This window comes from Ranitomeya imitator, chromosome 10 (assembly GCF_032444005.1).
Source record: "Ranitomeya imitator isolate aRanImi1 chromosome 10, aRanImi1.pri, whole genome shotgun sequence".
Taxonomy (NCBI): Eukaryota; Metazoa; Chordata; class Amphibia; order Anura; family Dendrobatidae; genus Ranitomeya; species Ranitomeya imitator.
Genome location: NC_091291.1, coordinates 135,923,022 through 135,948,202, shown reverse-complemented (window position 1 = coordinate 135,948,202; position 25,181 = coordinate 135,923,022). Strand labels below are relative to the sequence as shown.

At 43.4% G+C, this 25,181-nt stretch overlaps 1 protein-coding gene across 1 annotated transcript; it reads right to left on the bottom strand.

The window, feature by feature from the left end:
• Positions 1-3,943: 3,943 nt before the first annotated feature.
• On the bottom strand, positions 3,944-8,805 carry LOC138652297 (nicotinamide N-methyltransferase-like). The gene is made up of 3 exons (XM_069743084.1): positions 8,596-8,805; positions 5,658-5,865; positions 3,944-4,570 (listed from the first exon to the last, which is right to left on the bottom strand). Exons 1-3 carry the CDS (start codon positions 8,744-8,746, stop codon positions 4,147-4,149), a joined length of 783 nt encoding a protein of 260 aa, XP_069599185.1. The 5' UTR covers positions 8,747-8,805; the 3' UTR covers positions 3,944-4,146.
• Between the last annotated feature and the right edge of the window lie 16,376 nt (positions 8,806-25,181).

Here is a 25,181-nt window from a genome sequence, read left to right as displayed (position 1 = left end):
TCCAGATATTTACCTTTGTTTGCACCCGATATGTTTATGTGGGCGTTTCCATCTGGCATTATATTATATTAGCGCCATTTTAATTATATGGCGGTTTGTTACTATGCCCACATCTGTGAGCATGCTCGTACCTGCTGGCCTGGGTAGTGGCGCCGTCTGGAGCTCTGTCGTGTGTAGATCATGTGGGGCCCCACATGACTCCTGCACGCATGGCCTGGGGGACGCTTTGCCTGGTCTCTAGGTTACGATCATGTTCTTCCTGTGCTCGGATATTGAGCACTTCCGGTGCACGGGTCCCTGCACGCATAGCTCGGACCACTCGGCGTCTTGGTTGCTAGGGAGCGCCTGAGTGTTTCCGCCTCCACTGCAAAAGCACTTCCGCTACACGGCCTTTATAATCCCCGGTCTCACATTGTTAGCGTGCCCCCTGACGAAGGTTCCCGAAACGCGCGTTGGGGCGGGCGCTGGGACCCACTATCTGCCTGCACTTGCCAATACTACCTGGGTGATGTATTTATTATTGATCATGTACTGCATGTTATATTGATTGCACTTTACTATACATCCAGCTCATGTTTGGTTAAGCTGGGATGCCGCATATGTATATGTTTTTGTTCTATGGTACCTTTCCATGCTGTACCTTACAATTGTTGTCATGTACTTTCGCCCGGGTATATTTTTTATGAATATTATACATTGTATATTCTTTAATGGTATTTAGTGGTTTTCCCAGTACCCTTGCGTTTTATTCCGTCTGGTGACTTCTTGTAGCTGCCACCACCCTCATGCCCTGCACAATAAAGCATTTTTATAGACGTTGGCTATCCTTTGGAGTTTGTTCTCCCTCCCCCCCTTTCTTGTTATACGTTTTCTGATAGCTAGTCTAATATGATTTTTTGATATCCATGGCTGCGAAATTCTTCGGACAATAATCTACTATTTTATTATATTTCTATACTTTTACAATTGTCCTAAACTATGCGGCCGTATGTTGCCCTCCTAGCTATTTACAACTTTTGCACAGTAAAAAAAATTCTGTAGCTAAATGTGATATATCCCACCTTGACATTTAGTGGCGGTGAAATTGTTCTGTGTGCAGAGCTGTTGCACAGTAAAAAAAATATATTTTTCTTCTGTGGCAAACGTGATACAGCAGGCTAAATCAGAGTTTGAAATTGTTTGGGGCATATCTTCTAGGTTATGCAGGCCTCATCCACAGTAAAAAAAAAACTTTCTTCTGTCACTAACTTGATACAGTAGGGGAGATCTCAGTAATGAAATTGTTTGGAGCATGTAGGCTATATTATACAAGCCTCATCCGCAAACAAAAAAATTTCTGTTACTAACATGATACAGTTGGGGAGATGTCAGTTGGAAATTGTTGGAAATACAGGCCTCATCCACACTGAAACAATTCTTTCTTCTGTTTCTAACATCATAACATCATACAGTAGGGGAGATCTCATTTTTATAATTGTTTGGAGCATATCTTCTTTGTTTTACAGGCCTCATCCATAATGAAACAATTCTTTCTTCTGTGACTAATGTGATGCAGCACATTTTGGTGTGGGTACTACTGAATAGAAGACTAGGATGCAAAGGAAGATAGAAGATAGAAAATAGAAGACAGAACATAGAGGGGAGTCATTTGAATCAATTGTTTGGCCTGATCCAAAGGAAAAGTATACAATTGTATTTCCTGCACAAGTCTTTTTTTTCATCAGGGGACCAGCATTAACAAAGTAGACATTTTTAGGACTAAGGAGTGGTAAGTATAAAAAAATGTTTCAACAGCTCTTCAACCGATTCTATTCAAATTATTTGATGCAAATCAAATTTTTCCTCTGAATTGAACAAATCAAATTTTTGGTGATTCGCGTAAATCTATTTTGTTATATTTTGCTTTTATTATTTTGTGCAGGTTGGGTATATAGCAGCAGCAGTATTGTTTGTAACATGATGGGCAGACAGAAGATGTGTGTCGGTGTAGCAATTTGCTCGAAGTTCCCAGTCATCAGTTTACTTTGTTTCTGGTCTGGTGGCTGTTGATTCTGTTGTTTTTCCCTCGGTGCTGATTTTGGACCTCTGTGTAAGTCCATAAGCCTGTATAGAGAATACAAGTTAAAGGCCAGGGTTCCTCTTGGACCGGCCAAATGAAGTGGCTCAAAGTCCATCCGATGAAACCTCATTAAGAGACAGAAATCTTCCACACACAGCTCAAATTTATAGTAATCTAATGACTAGGCAGGAGATATTTGGCTGTGTAGAGGCAGTGATAAAGGCAGTAGTACATTATAGGACATGGTGGACAGGTAAAAATGTACTGCTTTGTAGGGGCAGTGGTGGAAACTACGGTAATGGTGACAGCAGCTGCAAAATATAGAATATAATTAAGAGGCAGGAGATGTGCGTCCGCTCCCAATACATAAAACTGACAGCTTCCACAATTGGTTAAAAAAGAATGCTTTGAAATACCGAGGTTTATGAATTGCAACAGTTGTATATGTGGTCCGTTCCACATTATGTGATCTTATGTATGTATTGTGCATTGACCATAAACTTAAAGTACGTATGGCCAAACATATTAATAATATAGAAAAAAAGCCATAAACCCATAGCCAAAAACCATAAACCCTTTGATGTCACGACATTCCATTTGAACACATTCTGCAGATTTGAATGGTTTTAATTTGTTTGCAATTGGAGAAATCAGTAACTAATGAAGAGGTGGTATGAAGGACCCCACAGCCCCCCACACAGTATGATGGACTCTACAACCACCCATAAATAGCATAATGAACCCCACAACTCCCCACACTATATAACAAAGAGGTGGCATGATGGACCCCACAGCCCCCCACACTGTAAGATGGACTCTACAACCACCCATAAATAGCATAATGAACCCCACAACTCCCCACACTATATAAAAAAGAGGTGGCATGATGGACCCCACAGCCCCCAACACAGTATGATGGACTCTACAACCACCTATAAATAGCATAATGAACCCCACAACTCCCCACACTGTATGATAAACCACACAGTCCTCCACAAACATCAAAATTTACCCCGCAACTAGCAACGCAGTATGATGGACCCCGAAGTCCATCACACAGTATGATTGACTCCACAGCTCCCCACACATTATGATGGACCCTAAAGTATGATGGACCTTACTGTGCCTTGCAAACAGAAAAATGAACCTGACAGCTCCCTATACAGTTTGATGGAACCACAGCTCCCACGCAGCATAATAGACCCAACCGCCACCCAAATAGTAATATGGACCCATCAGACCCCAACAAAACATCATAAAGGATCCCTTAGCTACATAAACAGTATGATGGACCCCACAGTCCTCCACACAGAATTATAGACCACACAGCACCTTATATAGTATGATGGACCCCTCAGCTCCCCACTCATTATAATGCAGAATCCACAGCCTCCTCCCACACAGCATGATGGAAGCTCGCCACACATGTATTATAATGGACTCCATAGCTCCTCATACAGAACAACAGACCCCAAAATCACCCCACACACAGTAGTATGTTCGACTGCACAACTGATCACACAGTGTGATGGACTCCACAGCTCCCTAGACAACATAATGGACCCTACAGATCCTCGCACAGTGCAATGAATCCTACAGCTACTCACACAGTATAATAGACCCCACAGCCCCACATAACGACAGTTTCATCTTCCACCATTAAAGTTACCAGTATTTGTGTGCCCAGCATGCAGAGGGGATAGAGGACAGTTGCATCCAACATGATTTATTCTGATTTCAGTTACTGATTGTATGTATCCATTATCAGATGTCACATCACCCTCAATAGGAATATTACTTATACATCACTTTTAGTAGAACTTTAGTGCAAATAAGCAACAAAAATCAGACCTAAGTAAAGGACACAAATGCAACAAAGAATAGTAAAATATCACATACTTCAATTTATTAGACTGGTGTCAATTAACTGTAACAGGAAACAGAGCAGCTGTTGAAAAGCAGCTGACAAGCAGTTAGCCAGCATGGTGTTCCAAATGTACAGTTTGATTGTCACCTAAAGAAATTAATGGGACTTAAGCTTTACAGATATTTGGTGACATGGTCACTCAACTTGAGTCATTTTAGATCTACTTCTCTTTGTGAGCTGCAATGAATATGATGGCTTTATAGTCAGTAAGGTCACTCACAACCATTCTCTTCTTAACCTCACATCGGTCAATGATAAAACCTTCTCTAGCTACAGATTTCCGGGCAAAATCTTCATCATAATTGAAAGAATGGAACTTGTGTTTCCCAACTGTTACATATGTTACATCCAAAGACCCAATTAATATTATGTGTCCTCCAGGTTTCAGCAACTTTGAGACCTTCTTGAGATATCTAGTGTAATCATCTTGATCTTTACAGATGGCATCTAGCAGCCAAGCACAGATGATACAATCTGCCAGTGGTAAGATGATTGGATCCATGATATTTTCTTTCTCAAGGTCACATTTCACAACATGTTGAAGGGCTGATCTCACTTTTCCTTCTTTATCCTGTAACTGATCACTGAAAGAAAAGGGGAAAATGAAACAAGTGATTATACCACTGTCAATATTGAATGGATGATGTTAGAGCTCAGTGGTTAGAGCTTGAGTATTGGATTCCAGGACTGAAGAGAGTCTCGAATTAAACCAGGGCTGATGGTCTAGAAGTGTCACAAATAGAAAGTCAGAGATCACGAAAAGAAAGATTAAAAAAATAGGGCCTCCCATGCGGCCCAAATCCACCATGAAACGAAACATTGGGTTCCTGTGATTGAGTTGTTGTGGGCCAATGTGGATGACAGAGAGTCCTTTTTCTGTCTAACCGCTTAGATGCCATCTTCTCTGTTTATCACAGCTTTTAAAGAGCAGCAGTTAGAGTTAACTATGATGGCTCCTGCCATATATGAAGAAGGAACAGTATATGTGGAAATGGCTCTTTATAAGTCCTGCTAATTTTTGTGATATTTAATCAGCAGATATTAGAAGAAATTGACAAGTGGTACCATTCAGCACCATAGTGATGGTGTGGCCTGCCACCATTGGTGGACTGCCACTGAGCACCTGATTTTTAAGAGCATACGCTCTGTTTGGATATTTAACATGTCTTAGGAAAAAGCTTCATAGATATGCGCTAAGAGCAGCCATAGGCTGCCATTCACCTAATGGTGGCCAAAATAATGTTTTGGGGTTTTTTTTGGCTCTGGTATTCTAAGCTAATAAAACTTTTCTTACAGAAAAGCAGTGTACCTAAAAAATGCTTTCACAGTGGGCCACTGCAAAAAAAATTGTACTGTGGTATGGCTTTTTTGTACTTTGGACATCGATGAATATTTACCACTCTGTTTCTAATCAGTTAAATATCTGCCTAATTATCATTCTGATTTATAATACTGATTTAACCTTATCCATTATTATACAGTTAAAGAATGTTATTTTGACCGGATAAAAGATGACTCTTTCCGATATAAATTTTCCTTTTGAGTAGACAATTAATGTAAAATAAAGCAGACGATGAGAAGACATGTTATTATGCTTAGACTGCAGTCGTAGATTTTGTACTGCAGAAACAACATCTGAAGGTTCTCCTAATTTTTGGACAAATACGTCACCTGTTTCCATTCACATCTACGTGAAGTTTTGTGGCATGTCTCCAATCGAATGCTCCTGTACGTTCATCCACCCATCTTTTCAGCTCCATGATGCAGGTGTCTCTAGACTTTAGAACTATGATGTGCTTGAAATACTCACAGGCTGCAAACAAATGATGAACCATGGAACCAGGACTGATATCAATCAAGACGTCTCCTTTAATATGACCTGCAGAAAAAAAATTCTGAATATTGAAGGATACATACACAGACAGGTGAGAGAGTTTCAGTAACTGGATTCATCTTTGTGTTAATACACTACTTTTACTATAAATGATATCTATTGAATACATCTATTTTCTCCATCCTGCCTATGCATTATTGATATCAAGGGCAAAAATTCAATAACATGGGGTGCATACATTTATCATTCTTGCAGCATAGAAAATGCAAGCAGAATTGATAAATCCAATAAATCCAATACTCAAGAACGTTTTGTTAGAAAGTTTGTCTCGTTACCACAAGACAACCTCGTACATCTGCTTCCATCATTTGACTGGTGAATCCATCCAAAACATATTTTCTTTATCTTATAAAGACATCATCTTAAAGAAGTCTCTTCTGTAATTTTAGGCATGTAGACCCAGCTGCCAAAATACATCACATGGATTTTTTGATTTGACAGAAAACCATGCACAGTGATATCTCCTGCTATGGGAAGAATGTTATCAAGAAAAGCAGGTCACCTCGTTAATTTTACCCTATGGACTGGGTCTTGCTATCCTCTTGTTACAATTATTACAAAACTCCTTGTTATTTCTTTCTTCTTGTACGATATAAAGTTTTTAAATAATTTTTTTCAATCGATACAGTCTAATATTTAGCTTCAATTGCTCCATCCACTGATAAAAGCTTGATACATTTATTATGTTAAACCCATAAAGATGTCTTAGATGAACAATAGCTTTTATCTGTATAATTTCCAACAAAATAGGTGAACAACGCATTTCTGAAATCCAAGAAAAGTGAAATTAATCCTCCAAAGTTCTCTGATGCTAGGTGCACTAACTGTTAGTGCTAGCAGAACGCACCAAGTAGATGTTTATTATTATTGATGTGTTCGCAGCCCAGGGTTCACCGTGCAGGAGATCCTGCTGCTAGTAAATGATGGCACTGTTTGGAGGTATAGACTAACTCTGTTACTTCACAGAGTAGCCGTGAAAGGAAAGCACTGCACGCTGTTAGACTTCACAGGAGCACAGGCTATCTGCCCAACAGAGAGCAGTCAGTGGTCATGTATGCACACAATCTCCTCACCGGAGGTGCCAGTATTCTAAGAGCTTATTTCAGCCAGGTTCCTGAATACACCCAAACACACAATCTCCTCACCAGAGGTGGCGGTATTCTAGGGGCTCATTTCAGCCGGGTCCCTGAATACAATCTTACATGACCACACTGGCGCAAAGCACATAACTCAGAAAGATACTAGCGCATGGCCGTGCGGACATGCGCACCTTTTATAGCTGCAGCAACTACAGGACCTTCCAAAAAAAGACCAATGGGAAGCTGCCACAGAACTTGAGCACCTTCAGGACCTTCCTAGAGGACCAATGGGAATAACTGCAGTACCTGAGCATGTGACCCTTGATCTCCAATGAGAGATCTTACCCTGGGCATGTTCAGAAGGGGAAAAGTAGGACTTAGTCCTAAAGACGTCTGCCCGCCGCTGACCAGTACTGGCTATAATGGCAGAAGCTGGAAAGCTTGACTGAGCATGACACTGGCTCCGACGCCTCCGCTGAGCAGGCTCCACTGTGGCAGGAGAAGAGTGGGAGACCGCAGCGGAGTTGGCTTGAGATTCCCCCTGTGCAGAGGCAGAAACTCGACCTCTAACACTAAGCTTGCCAAATCATTAGATGGGTCCCTCAACAATCATCAGAGCGAAAAGCATCCCCTAGCTAGGACTCCCAACAACTGAAATGTAATCTGTGGGACAACCTTATTGTAAGTGTTCAATATTCCTGAAGGATCATCATAATCTAAATTTATCACTTCCTAAGATGGGAATTTTCAATTTTTGAGCTTTCATTTTCTCCTCTCCTTTTTCCAAGAGCCATAACTTTTTATGTTTCTCTATATGGTGTATGAGGACTTGTTTTTTGTACTTTTGATTTACATCATTCATTTTATCATATTATGTACTGGAAAAACTGTGGTGAAATGCCAGAAAGATGCACAATTGCATAATTGTTTTTTGTGCTTATTATTTACAACATTCATTATATGGTAAAAGGACCTCCTAATGTGCTTCTCCAGATTAGTATGATTATGGCATTACCAAACTTGCCTATTTTTTTTTTTATTTAAGTGGTGAAAAAATGTTGAAAACTTACCAAAAAAATGTATCTAGTTTGTGCTGCAATTTTCAGAAATCCATAATATTTTTCCAATTTTTGTCGATGGCGCTTGATTTTTGTACCCAGAGTTTTGGTGGAGGACTCGATGGGCAGTTTGAACAATGCACCTCACGACTGCACTCTGTAAATGCTGTTGTCAGAGATAGGTTAAAATCCGCTGGTGGAGCTCTGATACATTCACGGCTGTTAGAGGCAGATGATGGCTGAATAACACAGTCATCATCTGCCATCAGTTTTTGAGCTTGCATCAAAGACAGAGCTAGCATATGACCTACCTATAAGTCATATGTCAGTTAAACGTTAAAGAAGCGCTCCAACAATTTTTCTTTTTTTACATATGTTTGCTCATCAGTCATCACTAGTATTCTCAGTGTAAAAGCTATTTCATCCCATAACTTACATGTAGGCATGGAACAGCTTGCTTGCCCTTCTCTCTACCCAAACCCGTAAAAAAAAAAAAAAATTCCCCAACTTGTATTTATTTAAAACCAATAAACATAGAAATGTAAAAGTACATACCCTATAATATAAAAAGTACATACCGTCAGTGAAAGTTTTTAAAAGATTTTTAACGGGAAATTCCACAATATCCTCTCCAAAGGCTATTTCAGGGTTATCTGACAAGTAATGCTCCAAATGTTGTCTCGAATCTAAGCCATTTTCATTATAGAATTTGTAGGTACTGGAATCCATAGTTGAATTTGGTATAACAGATGGGATCACTCCTTTTGCATCGGTGCTTAAGGGTTTTATATAGTCAGATGAAATCAGTTTACAATATGAAGCCTGTTAGTATGAATTAATTATCAGGTCATGAGTTATCATCTTCATTTAGAGAGTCATGGGATCTAATATTTACATCGTGATTGGATAATCGTCAATAACCAGCCCATCAGGCTGTAAAAACGCAATTACAATACCAAAACGAAAAATTAGTTGTATAACCTCTTGAGGACAATAAATATAATATTTTTGGTTCCTTGTCAATGGATGTGTTTTTTGCAGAGAAAATCTTTTCAATATTTGAAGAGTGACATTGTGTTAAGGCTATATACACTATACAAAAAAAGGTTGCACTCTATCGTGCCAAAACACGTCAAATATGAAATACATGAAATATGAATAACAAAATGGCTTAAATTTTTTTTTGAGACGCTTAGCACAGAATTTAGCCAAATAGTGTGAGCCCATCAACCATCATCAAGGTGGTTTCATTAAACTGATGGGTACCTGACCTCCCTGTCCAAATGTGAACACTTACTGAAGGCTAATGTCTGTATGCCTGGGTGAATGTGGACACCTCTGTCAGCATAGCCTACATATGGGTTGGCCAGACCCAAGTGTGATAGAGTGTAATTAAAAACCAGATGGTGAAGGGAGGAGTGCTCAGTCAGTAAGCTAACATAGAAATGACAGAAAAACGACTGGCACATCCAAACTAGTGTGAATAGGTGCATACCAGAGCAGCTACCTCCATATATAATATACAAAAAAGGTTGCATTCTATCGTGCCAAAGCATGTCTAATATGAAATACGTGTTAGGGGTCGAGTTCCCGCCGCTGCACAGGGGGAATCTCAGGCCATCTCCGCTGCGGTCTCCCAATCTTCTCCTGCCGCAGTGGAGCCTGCTTAGCAGAGACGTCGGTCCCAGCATCTCGCTCAGTCTGACTCTGTAGAAAGAGTTACTGCTGCTTTTCCTGCTTCTGCCATTGAAGTCAGTGCTGGGCAGCGGCGAGCAGACACTTCTGGGACTAAGTCCTGCTTTTCTCGTTCTGAGCATGCCCAGAGTAAGATCTCTCAGTGGAGATCGAGGGTCACATGTTCAGACACTGCAGCTAAAGCCATTGGTCCTTCAGGAAGGTCCTGTAGGTGCTCAGGCTCTGTGTCAGCTTCTCATTGGTCCTTCTAGGAAGGTCCTCTACGTGCTGCAACTATTTAAGGCTCGCATGGCCGCACGGCTATGCGCTAGTATCTTTCTATGTTATGTGCTTTGCGCCAGTGTGGTCATGTGCGTTTGTGTTCAGGGACCCGGCTGAAATAAGCCCCTAGAATGCTGGCACCTCTGGCAAGGAGATTTTGTGTGTATGTATTCAGGGACCTGGCTGAAATAAGCCCCTAGAATGCTGGCACCTCCGGCGAGGAGTTTTGTGTGCATGCACGACCACTGACTGCACTCAGTTGGGTAGTTAGCCTGTGCCTCTGTGAAGTCAAACAGGGTGCAGTGCGTTGATTTCACGGCTACTCTGTGAAGTAACAGAGTTAGCGCTTACCGCCATATAGTTCTGCCGTTTGATAGCAGCAGGTTCTCCTGCACGGTGGACCCCTATTACAATAAAACTTCTATATTTACTCGGTGCGTTCCGCTAGCCCTAACAGAATACTAGCGCCAAGGTTTGGCTAGTAGATGGCGGACATTCAGCAATTCTTGCGATTTATCCAGCAGCTGGAGGGTAGGTTGGCGGCTCTTGAGAGCTCAACCTCAGCTGTGGATGTTACCGCAGTTGCTGTACAGGCTGCTAGCGTGGCTGCAGCAACCTTGTCCAAACGCCAGAATTATTATTTTTTTTGTCGCCGTGACATTGCATTAAAATGCAATAACAGATCAAAAGAACATTTCTACACCTAAATGGTGTCATTAAAAACATCAGCTCAGCACGCAAAGAATAAGCCCTCACCCAACCCGAGAGCACGAAAAATGGAGACACTCTGGGTATCGGAAAATTGCACAATTTATTTTTTTGCTTTAGCAAACATAGTTAGTAACATAGTTAGTAAGGCCGAAAAAAGACATTTGTCCATCCAGTTCAGCCTATATTCCATCATAATAAATCCCCAGATCTACGTCCTTCTACAGAACCTAATAATTGTATTGCAAAGTTTGGAATTTTTTTTTTACCACTTAGATAAAAAAAGAACCTAGACATGTTTGATGACTATGAACTCATAATGACCTGAAGAATAATAATAGCTGGTCAATTTTAGAATTTAGTGAACCTAGAAAAAAAAGCCAAACAAAAAAAACAAGTGTGGGATTGCACTTTTTTTGCAATTGCACTGCACTTGGAATTTTGTTCCCGTTTTCTAGTACACAACGTGCTAAAACCAATGATGTCGTTCAAAAGTAGAGGGTCTGATCACATATACCATTCCAGCTTGCAATTTTTACAAGCCAGTTCATACACCTGTATGTGATTTGTTTTGCTTTCTTATTGCCTCAATAGGGTATCACGGGGCCGTACCCCCCTTTTTTGAATACTGTATTGACCATACGATACGATTTGGACTACCACCGAGGGTATGTGTTTTCATCCTGTCCTCCTGCTGTTAGACTCGATCCATATCTCTCTTTTTTTGATTTATATCTGTACTAACTCCTGTAGGACCCTTTGCTTTGTCTTTTTGGCCTTATACGTACACGTATGACAAGTTGGTTACAACCTTTTTCTGCTCATTCTAGTAGTTCTATTGACATGGGTTCCAGTTCCCCTATGGCTCAAGATGTGGTTTGTTATTCCACACTGAGCAACCATTATTTTGTATATATTTTGTATATATTTTGTCTATCATTGTATATATTGTCTGTTTATACGTTTTTTTTCCGTTTTTTCAGCACCACTCTGTGACCAAGGCCACGGTTGTGGCCGAAACGTTAGAGTCTACACTGTTGCCTTGTTACGTCCTCGAATTTTTTTTGCACCTTGAATAAAAAACTTCCACTTCAACCAAATTGACTTGTTCTGACGTGTGCAGTGATTCGTTTTCTTCAGGTATTGGGGGTCAGCTGACTCCGTTCACTTGCACCGTCCACATCCCATCTACAGTCGAGTGCTAGCTCTTTGTTTATTTCACTATATTGGCTTTTGGAGTTTTGAGCACCGACCGGACTCATGTCATCTGAGACTTACGTGTACGACGACGCCACTGGATCTACTATCTTATCCAAGATAAGAACCAAAACCGATTTTTTACACATCCCCAGTAAGGACATTAAGACAAGGGACTGGGAAAAGGAGAGAAAGAGACTTGTTTCATTTGACCTACATTGTGCTACGTTGGGGGAATACCACCGCCAAGGGAAAATACCCCGTGGACTACGGTGCAATCTACGCCCTACCCTCTTCGCCGACAACGAGAAATATTGCACAACTTTTCAGAAGATCTTGAATAAGTGTTCCTTTGACATTATCTTGTTAACCATCGAGTACCTCCAGGAAGCTATCAAGACCACTGAGGAAAAAATTGCGTCTATCGAAACCCAATTGATTGCAACATTAAACAGTACTGAATTCTCTACCCTGAAGAGTAAAGTGGATTCCATATTATCCACACATCAGAAAAACTTGGAAGAAAGAAAGAGGACGAAATTCCAGAGAGACACTGAGGATTACCTCACGAATAAAGTTTATAGATGGGAGGACCCATTTCCTCGTCAACAACGTCAACACTATCGACGAACACGGAAGGGAAATTACCGTTCAGGGGGCTCCTCACCTGCAGAAGGCTCCTCAGCGGGATCCGGCAGCGAAGCTACATCACCAGGCCCACGTTTTTTAGGGGCAAATGGACGCCTACCAGGAGGTCCAGGAGGAAGAGCACAAGATCGCCACATGACCCTCAGGTCTCAGGTAGGAGTCCAAACTCAGTAATTAACATATCTGATTATTCTTTGTCTCCCCTTGAGTTGAAGGTACTTAATATGGGTCTATCTTTTTGTCCCACTCCAAGGTGGGATGCCTTCCAACTAGAGAATGATTTACAACGCTTCTACAGGAGTATCAGATTGAAGGTCCATTTTGACACAAACATGATTGACAGGGGTAACACTCTTGATGTAATACCTGATCGGGATACACCTAAAATCACCATTGATTCCTTAGGTCTCAGGAACCCGAGCACATTCATGCCACCTAAATCATATCACGCAGTGGAAACATTTATTAGTCTACTCGACAGGGACATCAAAAACACTATTCGGGACCAACGTTTAGGCCTCTTCCCCGTACAACATAATCTCAGTACCTCGGAGAAACAGGCCCTTGAGGCCTTGAGGGATAACAAAAACATCATCATAAAGCCGGCCGATAAAGGGGGAGCCACGGTTGTTATGAACAGAAGCCAATATGTCACTGAAATTAGACGACAACTTTCTGATTTTACTACATATAAAAAACTACAGACTGACCCCACCCACAACATACGTCGGAAAATTAACACAGTACTTGACAAGTATGTTCAACTCAAGACTATTGACTCTAAAACGAGAACATATCTTACTAATCACCACCCAGTGACTCCAGTACTTTATATTTTGCCCAAAATACACAAAGATCTCCATAATCCTCCTGGGCGTCCGATAGTGGCATCCACTAATTCCATATTAAATCCATTGTCCGTCTTCCTCGAAAAAATTCTTACTCCATATGCCCGTTCGACCAGGTCCTATATCCTTGACACCAGCGATTTCCTAAATAAAATCCATACCCTCAAAAACGTTCCACCAGATAGTACCCTATGTACTCTGGATGTAAACAGTCTTTACACCTCCATTAAACATGACAGGGGTATTGAAGCTGTAGCACTAACCCTTCGTGAGGCCGGTATTGATACCAACTTACAGTATCTATGTATCGATTTGCTTAATTTGGTCCTAAGGGAAAATTTCTTCATGTTTGAGGATGATTTCTTTCTACAGACCTGCGGTACCGCCATGGGGTCCAATGTGGCCCCGGCATATGCCAATATATACATGAACCATTTTGAACTTACACATGTGTATTCCAACCCGATCTTCCAACAGAATGCCCTCACATGGTACAGATACATAGACGATATTTTCTGTATATGGAAAGGTGATCAGACAAGTCTACAGGAATTTTTTAACACCATCAATGGGGCTAGACCAGAACTATCATTTACACTGGCACAACATGACAAGGAGATTGCGTTTCTGGACACAAAGATTCTTAAGGATCCCACTGGACTTTTAAGCACTGACTTATATGTTAAACCAACGGATTGTAACAGTTTACTACTGTATAATAGTTGTCACCCTAGGCCTACCCGGGACAGTCTCCCTAGATCACAGTTCAAGAGGGTGGCGAGGATTGTCTCTAACCCAGCTACGAGAAACACCAGAATCAACGAAATGGCTGATAAGTTTAGGGCACGCAACTATCCAACAAAACTTCTTGAACTCGAATCTGCTAAAGCTCTTGACAGTACCATCAATACCGTTAATACCACACAAAAAAACCCCAGACTCCCCTTCGTTCATAATCACCACCCGACCATGCACAAAATTCACAACATCATTCGGGGACATTGGCCCCTATTGAACAAAGCCTATCCACAGATCCCAATTTTCAGAGACCCCCCTCTAATGAGCATGAGGCGTCCTAGCAATGTAAAAGACAAAGTGGTACGGGCTGACTTAGGCTCATCTAAATCACGTCCACATAGGACACTGACAGGTCAGAAAAGAACGGGCACATTTCCCTGTCTGAACTGCATGTGTTGCTCGAATATCATTAAGGGTAATGAAGTCCTACATCCGCACACTGGGAAGGCTTTCCCAATTAGGGACTATTACACATGCGATTCGAACTTTGTAGTCTATGTCATCAAATGTCCGTGTGGACTACTATATGTGGGTGAAACCACCCAAGCCATCAGGAATAGGATCTCTAGCCATAAATCCACTATTAGATGTGGTAAAACCTGGCTGCCACTACCGCTACACTTTAAAGAAGCCCAACACACGGTTGCCCAACTGCGATTCCAAATTATTGAGAAAGTCCCGCGCCCTAGGCGAGGTGGGAACCACATCCAACTGCTTAAACAGCGGGAGTCGTACTGGATCTACACGCTAGACACCCTTCACCCTAGGGGTCTAAATAGGGAAATTGAATGGCTTTCTTAACCGGGTTTCTATTTTTCCTTAGGCAAACTAACCCACTGCACCTGTAGAACTCGTACTATACTTCAGCAGGATGGTAAGGCGCATACCCTTTAGGAGTTTGGTTTGGAAAAGTTTCCTTTCTTTATAAAAAGTTTCCTTTCATTATTTTCAATTATTTTTTTTGGTACCCAGGGTAGTATCTCTTGTATTTTATTTTTTTTCAAACCTTATTTTTTTATACCATTACCTTTACTCATTTGACCCTCTCAACTCAAGGCTCTTCCTGGGAATAATCAGGATGTTGTTGGACTCCTACTATATATCTGCGACCTATGTTTACATTTTTTTGTGATGTAACATGTACTGACATCGTGCATAAACATTAATCTGGGCCTGTATTCCTTTATATATATGTAGATGTATATATATATGTTTTCGTTGCCTTGCACATATATGGTTAATTACTTTTGTCAGTACACCACCGGGGTTCTACAGCTGTCCCTTTATCCTTTTATTCATGCCAGCCTTACATTTCTACCCCACTGATAACATCATCACATTACACACTTTCTTTTTTTTATCCATTCCGGTTTTCCTTCTGCACTTGCGCCTTACGCCAGTACCTCTTGGTGTTAGTGCGCAAGCTCAGACTAGCTAGTCGCTCCCGCCCACTCCTCTGTAGGACTGCGACGCGCGCACCGTTCCTCCCAGCCGCTCATCAGCATACTAGAGGTACTGCGCAGGTGCGAGCCTCTTTTGGCTGCTCCTGCGCCCATGCACTTTGATCGCTCTGCGCAGGCGCCGGTTACTCCCCACACTTCCGGCCAGATCCCTTTATAACAGCTACTGCCGGCTGCATGTCACATCCGCCTCCTCCGCCAGGACACTGTGGTGTGTCGGCGCTTCTCTCAGGACATCTTATGCGGACGATGTGACCCCTGCACCACCAATGGATGTGAGACTCGGACCCCAGATAAGTGCCCTTCTTGCGGTTATACCGGTTTTTAATTAATATGCATCTTTTTCTAGATGCGATGTAGGTGAACCCACGCCACACTAAAATTCAACTTTAGGGCTTATGTTTGGACACAACTTCTCCTGTTCTTGCCTTACAACCCTTGCTGTGTTAAGGACCTGAGGTAGGCGATGGTGTCTAGATTCACTAGTACTATTGCGGTTAGACCACGGATGTTTATTTAACCCACCATGTGGGTTTCCACCATACACTCTATCTTGTGCATCTCTCCACAGAACTGGACGGGTTCCCATACGGGTACATGGATGCCGTTTGCTTCTGTCTTCCACTATCCTTCCGTATAGAACAATTGGAATTCTGTTAACATCAGGACCTTTGGTAGTTTTTTTCCCCTAGAGTACATATCATTATTTTGCTGCCTCTATATCACCCATTGCAGTTTGTTGAGCATTATGTATATGGACACATGTACATATTCTCTGTTTTAGCTGAAGCCCACATTGGACTAGTGTACCTCTACTGCGCATAGTTTTACCGTTAAGTACCGGTGACATCCATCTGGGTAAATACCTTTTACTTTTGTATCTATCCTCGTAGATTTCACCTGAGGGTCTGATCACATATACCATTCCAGCTTGCAATTTTTACAAGCCAGTTCATACACCTGTATGTGATTTGTTTTGCTTTCTTATTGCCTCAATAGGGTATCACGGGGCCGTACCCCCCTTTTTTGAATACTGTATTGACCATACGATACGATTTGGACTACCACCGAGGGTATGTGTTTTCATCCTGTCCTCCTGCTGTTAGACTCGATCCATATCTCTCTTTTTTTGATTTATATCTGTACTAACTCCTGTAGGACCCTTTGCTTTGTCTTTTTGGCCTTATACGTACACGTATGACAAGTTGGTTACAACCTTTTTCTGCTCATTCTAGTAGTTCTATTGACATGGGTTCCAGTTCCCCTATGGCTCAAGATGTGGTTTGTTATTCCACACTGAGCAACCATTATTTTGTATATATTTTGTATATATTTTGTCTATCATTGTATATATTGTCTGTTTATACGTTTTTTTTCCGTTTTTTCAGCACCACTCTGTGACCAAGGCCACGGTTGTGGCCGAAACGTTAGAGTCTACACTGTTGCCTTGTTACGTCCTCGAATTTTTTTTGCACCTTGAATAAAAAACTTCCACTTCAACCAAATTGACTTGTTCTGACGTGTGCAGTGATTCGTTTTTTTCCAAAAGTAGAACTTGTCCCGCAAAAAATAAGCCCTTAAAAGGTCATATTGACAGAAAAATAAAAAAGTTATGGCCCTGGGAATGAGAGGAGTGAAAACCGAAAACGAAAAACCGAAAAAAGCTACTGCCATGAAGGGGTTAATTAGCCATCTGTTTTTTGTTATATTTGTAATGGATCCATTTTTTTTCTTACCAGATCCATTACTGCATTATTGCAGCCAGGTATAATTTTGTCTGAGATGATTACGTGCTTTAGAGAAAATATATCTGGAAGATGTGGCCAGGAACCATAGCCAGAGGCAAGGACAGAGTAGGTGCCACCACCAGGCCGGCTTTACCCAGCGCAACTTGTGAATATTCACCTATTTGACAGGTGCATGGAGAGGGTTGATCAATATTCTTATATATAGACCTGTCTGAACATCAAAGATATGGACAATCTGCAAGAAATTGTTCCCTGGAAGGGAGAGGAGGGCTTCCAACTTGGCACTTAACCTATCTGACACATCTCACATCCTGTAATCTGCTTTAGATATCTAATAAAAACCTACAGATTACTGAACCTTGACTAAGTCCGTTGCCAATAAGGTTTAAGGAGATTTATTTTCACCGAGTACAGATAGGGCCGATTCACCACTGTCAATGTCATAACTCTTACCACTAATTGTGAAATGATTCTAATTGAATGCCACCCTGAAATGGCTTCTTTTAGCCATCCAAAAAAAATTATCAAATTATTTGGGAACAGGTTCAGGCTTGATGCTATATTTACTTTGTACAGGGAAGGGTTCCTTCTCAGCAGCAACAAGACGATATGAAACCTGACATACAAGAGATGTCCAACTCATTAGAAGTCATGGCAATAGCATCAACTATAGAACGTAATTAAGAAGAAAATTTCCAGCTGTGTATTGGTGGTGGCAGAAGCAACGCCGTACAGATCGGAACATGATGGACAGGCAAAAAGATGTCTGTATAGTGGTCACAGTAGTAGCAGTGGTAGCACAGTATTGAAAAAAAGAGCCCACTGTCAGTTATGGCAGCTCTAATCTTTGGCATCAGGCAGAGGTCTATGAAAATCCTCACAACTCTATGCTTGATTTAATTTCACAATCTACTGGTATTTTTTTTTTAGATTTCATCTATGTTCCTTCCAGCCAGGTATACCTTTCTGAAGTCCCAACGACATCACGTGAGGCATGAAGAATGTTAAGAATATGCACCCTCCCTCACATGACTGCATGCAGAATGACCCACAACACTAACATTTTGGTGTGGGTACTACTGAATAGAAGACCAGGATGCAAAGGAGGATAGAAGATAGAAAATAGAAGACAGAACATAGAGGGGAGTCATTTGAATCAATTGTTTGGCCTGATCGAAAGGAAAAGTATACAATTGTATTTCCTGCACAAGTCTTTTTTTTTTCATCAGGGGACCGGCATTAGCAAAGTAGATATTTTTAGGGCTAAGGAGTACTAAGTATAAAAAAATGTTTCAACAGCTGTTCAATCGATTCTATTCAAATTATTTGATGCAAATCAAATTTTTCCTCTGAATTAAGCAAATCAAATTTTTGGTGATTCGCGTAAATCTATTTTGTTTTGTTATATTTTGCTATTATTATTTTGTGTAGGTTGGGTATAAAGCAGCAGCAGTATTGTTTGTAACATGATGGACAGACAGAAGTTGTGTGTCTGTGTAGCAATTTGCTCGAAGTTCCCAGTCATCAGTTTACTTTGTTTCTGGTCTGGTGGCTGTTGATTCTGTTGTTTTTTCCTCGGTGCTGATTTTGGACCTCTGTGTAAAGGTACCGTCACACTGAACGATATCGTTAACAATATTGTTGCTTTTTGTGACGTAGCAACGATATCGTTAACTAAATCGTTCTGTGTGACAGCGACCAACGATCAGGCCCCTGCTGGGAGATCGTTGGTCGCTGGGGAAAGTCCAGCACTTTATTTTGTCGCTGGATCTCCCGCTGACATCGCTGAATCGGCGTGTGTGACGCCGATTCAGCGATGTCGTCACTGGTAACCAGGGTAAACATCGGGTTACTAAGCGCAGGGCCGCACTTAGTAACCCGATGTTTACCCTGGTTACCTTTGTAAATGTAAAAAAACAAACACTACATACTTACATTCCCGGTGTCTGGTCATGTCCCTCGCCTTCAGCTTCCCGCACTGACTGGTGAGCGCCGGCCAGCCGTAAAGCACAGCGGTGACGTCACCGCTGTACTTTACGGCCGGCGCTCAGTCAGTGCTGGAAGCTGAAGGCGAGGGACCTGACCAGACACCGGGAATGTACATAGTTACATAGTTACATAGTTATTAAGGTTGAAGGAAGACTATAAGTCCATCTAGTTCAACCCATAGCCTAACCTAACATGCCCTAACATGTTGATCCAGTGGAAGGCAAAAAAAACCCATGTGGCAAGAGTAAGCTCCACATTGGGGAAAAAAATTCCTTCCTGACTGTAAGTATGTAGTGTTTGTTTTTTTACATTTACAATGGTAACCAGGGTAAACATCGGGTTACTAAGCGCGGCCCTGCGCTTAGTAACCCGATGTTTACCCTGGTTACCCGGGGACTTCAGGATCGTTGGTCGCTGGAGAGCTGTCTGTGTGACAGCTCTCCAGCGACCAAACAGCGATGCTGCAGCGATCGACATCGTTGTCGGTATCGCTGCAGCGTCGCTTAGTGTGACGGTACCTTAAGTCCATAAGTCCATTTAAATACATTCTGCAGATTTGAATGGTTTTAATTTGTTTGCAATTGGAGAAATCAGTAACTAACAAAGAGGTGGTATGATGGACCCTACAGCTCCCCGCACAGTATGATGGACTCTACCACCACCCATAAATAGCATAATGAACCCCACAACTCCCCACACTATATAACAAAGAGGTGGCATGATGGACCCCACAGCCCCCCGCACAGTATGATGGACTCTACAACCACCCATAAATAGCATAATGAATCCCACAACTCCCCACACTGTATGATAAACCACATAGCCCTCTACAAACATCAAAATTGACCCCGCAACTAGCAACACAGTATGATGGACCCCCTGAAGTCCCTCACAGAGTATGATGGACTCCACAGCTCCCCACACATTATGATGGACCCTAAAGTATGATGGACCTTACTGTGCCTTGCAAACAGAAAAATGAACCTGACAGCTCCCTATACAGTTTGATGGAACCACAACTCCCAACACAGTATAATAGACCCAACCACCATCCAAATAGTAAGATGGACCCAACAGACCCCAACAAATATCATATAGGATCCCATAGCTACATAAACAGTATGATGGACCCAACAGTCCTCCACACAGTATTATAGACCACTCAGCACCTTATATAGTACTAGCTATTGAGCTATGCCTGGGTGGTGAGCATTTATATTGGTATATGGTCTCCATCCTGGTATGTGCTGCTCCATCCTGCATCCCCATCCTGTCATGAGCTGCTCCATCCTGTGCCCCCATCCTGTCATGTGCTGCTCCATCCTGCGCCCCATCCTGTCATGTGCTGCTCCATCTTGCGCCCCCATCCTGTCATGTGCTGCACCCATCCTGCGCCCCCATCCTGTCATGTGCTGCTCCATCCTGCATCCCCATCCTGTCATGTGCTGCACCCATCCTGCACCCCCATCCTGTCATGAGCTGCTCCATCCTGTGCCCACATCCTGTCATGTGCTGCTCCATCCTGCATCCCCATCCTGTCATGAGCTGCTCCATCCTGCGCCCCCATCCTGTCATGTGCTGCTCCATCCTGCACCCCCATTCTCTCATGTGCTGCTTCCATCCTGCGCCCCCATTCTGACATGTGCTGCTCCCATCCTGTGCCCCCATTCTGACATGTGCTGCACCCATCCTGCGCCTCCATTTTGACATGTGCTGCACTTATCCTGCGCCTCCATTCTGTCATTTGCTGCTCCCATCCTGCACCCCCAACCTGTCATGTGCTGCTCCCATCCTGCGCCCCCGTTCTGTCATGTGCTGCTTCCATCCTGCACCCCCGTTCTGTCATGTGCTGCCCTATTCTGTCATGTGCTGCTCCCATCCTGCGCCCCCATTCTGTCATGTGCTGCTCCCATCCTGCGCCACCGTTCTGTAATTTGCTGCTCCCATCCATATGCCCCATACGCTGCTCCATAAAGGTTGATGGCCCCATAAGATGCTCCATAGTATATGCCTCATATGCTGCTGCATTATAGTTGATGGCCCCCATAAGATGCTCCATAGTATATGCCCCGTATGCTGCTCCATTATGGTTGATGGCCCCCATAAGATGCTCCATAGTATATGCCTCATATGCTGCTGCATTATGGTTGATGGCCCCCATAAGATGCTCCATAGTATATGCCCCGTATGCTGCTCCATAAATGTTGATGGCCCCCATAAGATGCTCCATAGTATATGCCCCGTATGGTGCTCCATAAAGGTTTATGGCTCCCATAAGATGCTCTATAGTATATGCCCCATATGATGCTCCATAAAGGTTTATGGCCCCCATAAGATGCTCCATAGTATATGTCCCGTATGCTGCTCCATAAAGGTTTATGGCCCCCATAAGATGCTCCGTATGCTGCTCCATTATGGTTGATGGCCCCATAAGATGCTCCACAGTATATGCCCCGTATGTTGCTGCGATATATAAAAAAAATAACATACCCACCTATCGTCGTTGGGCGCCGAGTGTTGGGGGGCCTGAGCGGGCGGGGACACCGGCGCGCTGTGGGGGTCAGGTGCCGGAGTCGCCGCTAGCTCAGGCCCCCGACACTTGCTATATTCACCTGTCCCGTTCCAGTGCTGCGTGCCACTCTGTGTTCCGGGTCCTCTGGCTGTGACTGTTCAGTCAGAAGGTGGCGCGCATTAAGCGTGTCATCGCGCCCTCTGAACTGTGAACGTCACAGGCAGGAGAGGACCCGGAAAATGGAGCGGCGCTGGAACGGGACAGGTGAATATAACATATTCACCCTCCTGGCACGTCCCTGCTTCTCCGTTGGAGATCGCGGTGTGCGTTCAGTGTTTACGCATACCGCGATCTCCTGGGCTGCGTCACTCAGTGGGGTCCAGACTGCGCCGGCGCTTGCGCAGTCTATAAAGGCTTCGAACAGAGTGACACTCCCAGCTTTATATTATAGACTAGATTGTGGCCCGATTCTAACGCATCGGGTATTCTAGAATATGCATGTCCCCGTAGTATATGGACAATGATGATTCCACAATTCGCGGCAGACTGTGCCCGTCGCTGATTGGTTGAGGCAACCTTTATGACATCATCATCGCCATGGCAACCATTATGACATCTACGTCGATACTGTGCCCGTCGCTGAATCAGAAACGCAGGATGTCTACGTCCTTTATGACATCATCGTCTCTGTGCCCGTCGCTGATTGGTCGAGGCCTGGCGGCCTCGTCCAATCAGAGACGCGGGATTTTCTGGACAGACAGACAGACAGAAAGACAGACAGACGGAAAAACCCTTAGACAATTATATATATAGATGATGGACCCCTCAGCTCCCCACTCAGTATAATGCAGCACCCACACCCTCCTCAAACACAGCATGATGGAACCTGCAGCTCCCCTTAAATAGCAAAATGGTCACACAGCTCCCTACACAGTTTGATTAACTCCACAGCTTACCACAAACACAGAATGATGGACCCACAGCTCCTCACAAATTGATGTACCCCACAGCTCCCCACACAGGTATTATAATGGACCCCATAGCTCCTCATACAGAACAACAGACCCCACAATCACCCCACACACAGTAGTATGTTCGACTGCACAAATCATCACACAGTGTGATGGACTGCACAGTTCCTTAGACAACATAATGGACCCTACAGATCCTCGCACAGTGTAATGAATCCTGCAGCCAGGGTTTGCCACTAGGCACTTGAGGGCATGTGCCTAGGGCAGGGACAATGCAGGGGGCGGCACCTGAGCAAGATTTGTTTGTTTGTTTTTTTTTTTTTATAAGTCCTGGGTCACCTCCCGACCGGCTGCGCCTCCCCCCCCCCGCCTTCCCCTCTCGGACGCCCGCCCACCCACCTCCCACCCACACTCCTTGAAGACGATACTCATCCTGCTCCAGCGATGCCTGGTCTCGGCGTCTGCAGCTCGTCCTGAATGAGCGGTCACGTGGTACCGCTCATTAAGGTCATGAATATGCGCATATTCATTACCTTAATAAGCGGTATCACATGACCGCTCACGCAGGAAGAAGGTGCTGCATCGGGAGTCTGGACAGAGCCAGGGGGATGTCAGCACGGCCGTATGGTGTGGGACAGGTGAGTATGAGGGACGGGGGACAGGGGAGGGGGGATGAAGGAGGACGCAAGATGGGAGCGGGGGTGGAGAGATGAGCCATACATACAGGGGGGATTATGAGCCATGCATACAGTGGGGAAATATGAGCCATGTATTCAGGGGGGGAATATGAGCCATGCATACAGGGGGGAAATATGAGCCATGCATTCGGGGGGGAATATGAGCCAAGCATACAGGGGGGAATATGAGCCATGCATCCAGGGGGGGAATATGAGCCATGCATACAGTGGGGGAATATGAGCCATGAATTCAGGGGGGGGGATATGAGCCATGCATACAGTGGGGGAATATGAGCCATGCATTTGGGGGGGAATATGAGCCATGCATACAGTGGGGGAATATGAGCCATGCATTCAGGGGGGGATATGAGCCATGCATTCAGGGGGGAATATGAGCCATGCATACAGAGGGGGGATATGAGCCATGCATACAGGAGGGGGGTCATTATACAGTATTGAGCATCATGTGGGATCATTATACAGTATCGAGAACTGTGTGTGGCCATTATACAGTATTGAGCATCGTGTGGCCGTTATACATTATGGAGCATCATGTGTGGCCGTTATACAGTATGGAAAATTATGTGTGGCCATTATACAGTATTGAGCATCATGTGGGATCCTTATACAGTATGGAGAACTGTGTGTGGCCGTTATACAGTATGGAGCACTGTGTGGCCATTATACAGTATGGAGCACTGTGTGGCCATTATACATTATGGAGCATCATGTGTGGCCATTATACACTATGGAGCATCAAGTGTGGCCATTATACACTATGGAGCATCATGTGTGGCCATTATACAGTATGGAGAACTGTGTGTGGCCATTATACATTATGGAGCATCATGTGTGGTGGCCATTATACAGTATGGAGCATCATGTGTGGCCATTATACAGTATGGAGCACTGTGGGGCTATATTTTTTTTTTGTTTATAATTATTGTATAAAAAACAGTGTGAACAGCAGTGCTAAATGGGTGTGGTTGGAACGTGGATATGGGTGTGACTAGTTGTGAAATGGGTGTGGTCAGAGGCATGGCCTAAAATTTGCCATGGTGAACTACGTGCACCGCAAACTTTATACCTTCTTCCCTTCTTCAAAAGTTGGGATGTATGGTACCGCATTTGCCAGATCATGGCAAGCGCGGCAAATCCCATAGGGAATGAATGAGGCCAAACGCAGTGTTGCCGTAATTGATGTGTTATGCGGCACATATAGAAAAACTGCCGGATCTGCAGCAAAAGGCGACTTTCATATCAGCGATTCTTGCCAAAGTCACTGCCGATAGTGTCATACTCACCAAAGGGGAAGGCAGCACTAAAAGTGCCTAGGGCAGCAGAAACTCTAAATACGGCCCTGCCTGTAGCTACTCACACAGTATAATAGACCCCACAGCCCCACACGACGACAGTTTCATCTTCCACCATTAAATGTACCAGTATTTGTGTGCCCAGCATGCAGAGGGGATAGAGGACAGCTGCATCCAATGTGATTTATTCTGATTTCAGCTACTGCTTGTATGTATCCATTAGCAGATGTCACATCAAACTCAATAGGAATATTGCTTATACATCACTTTTAGTAGAACTTTAGTGCAAATAAGCAACATAAATCAGACCTAAGTAAAGGACACAAATGCAACAAAGAA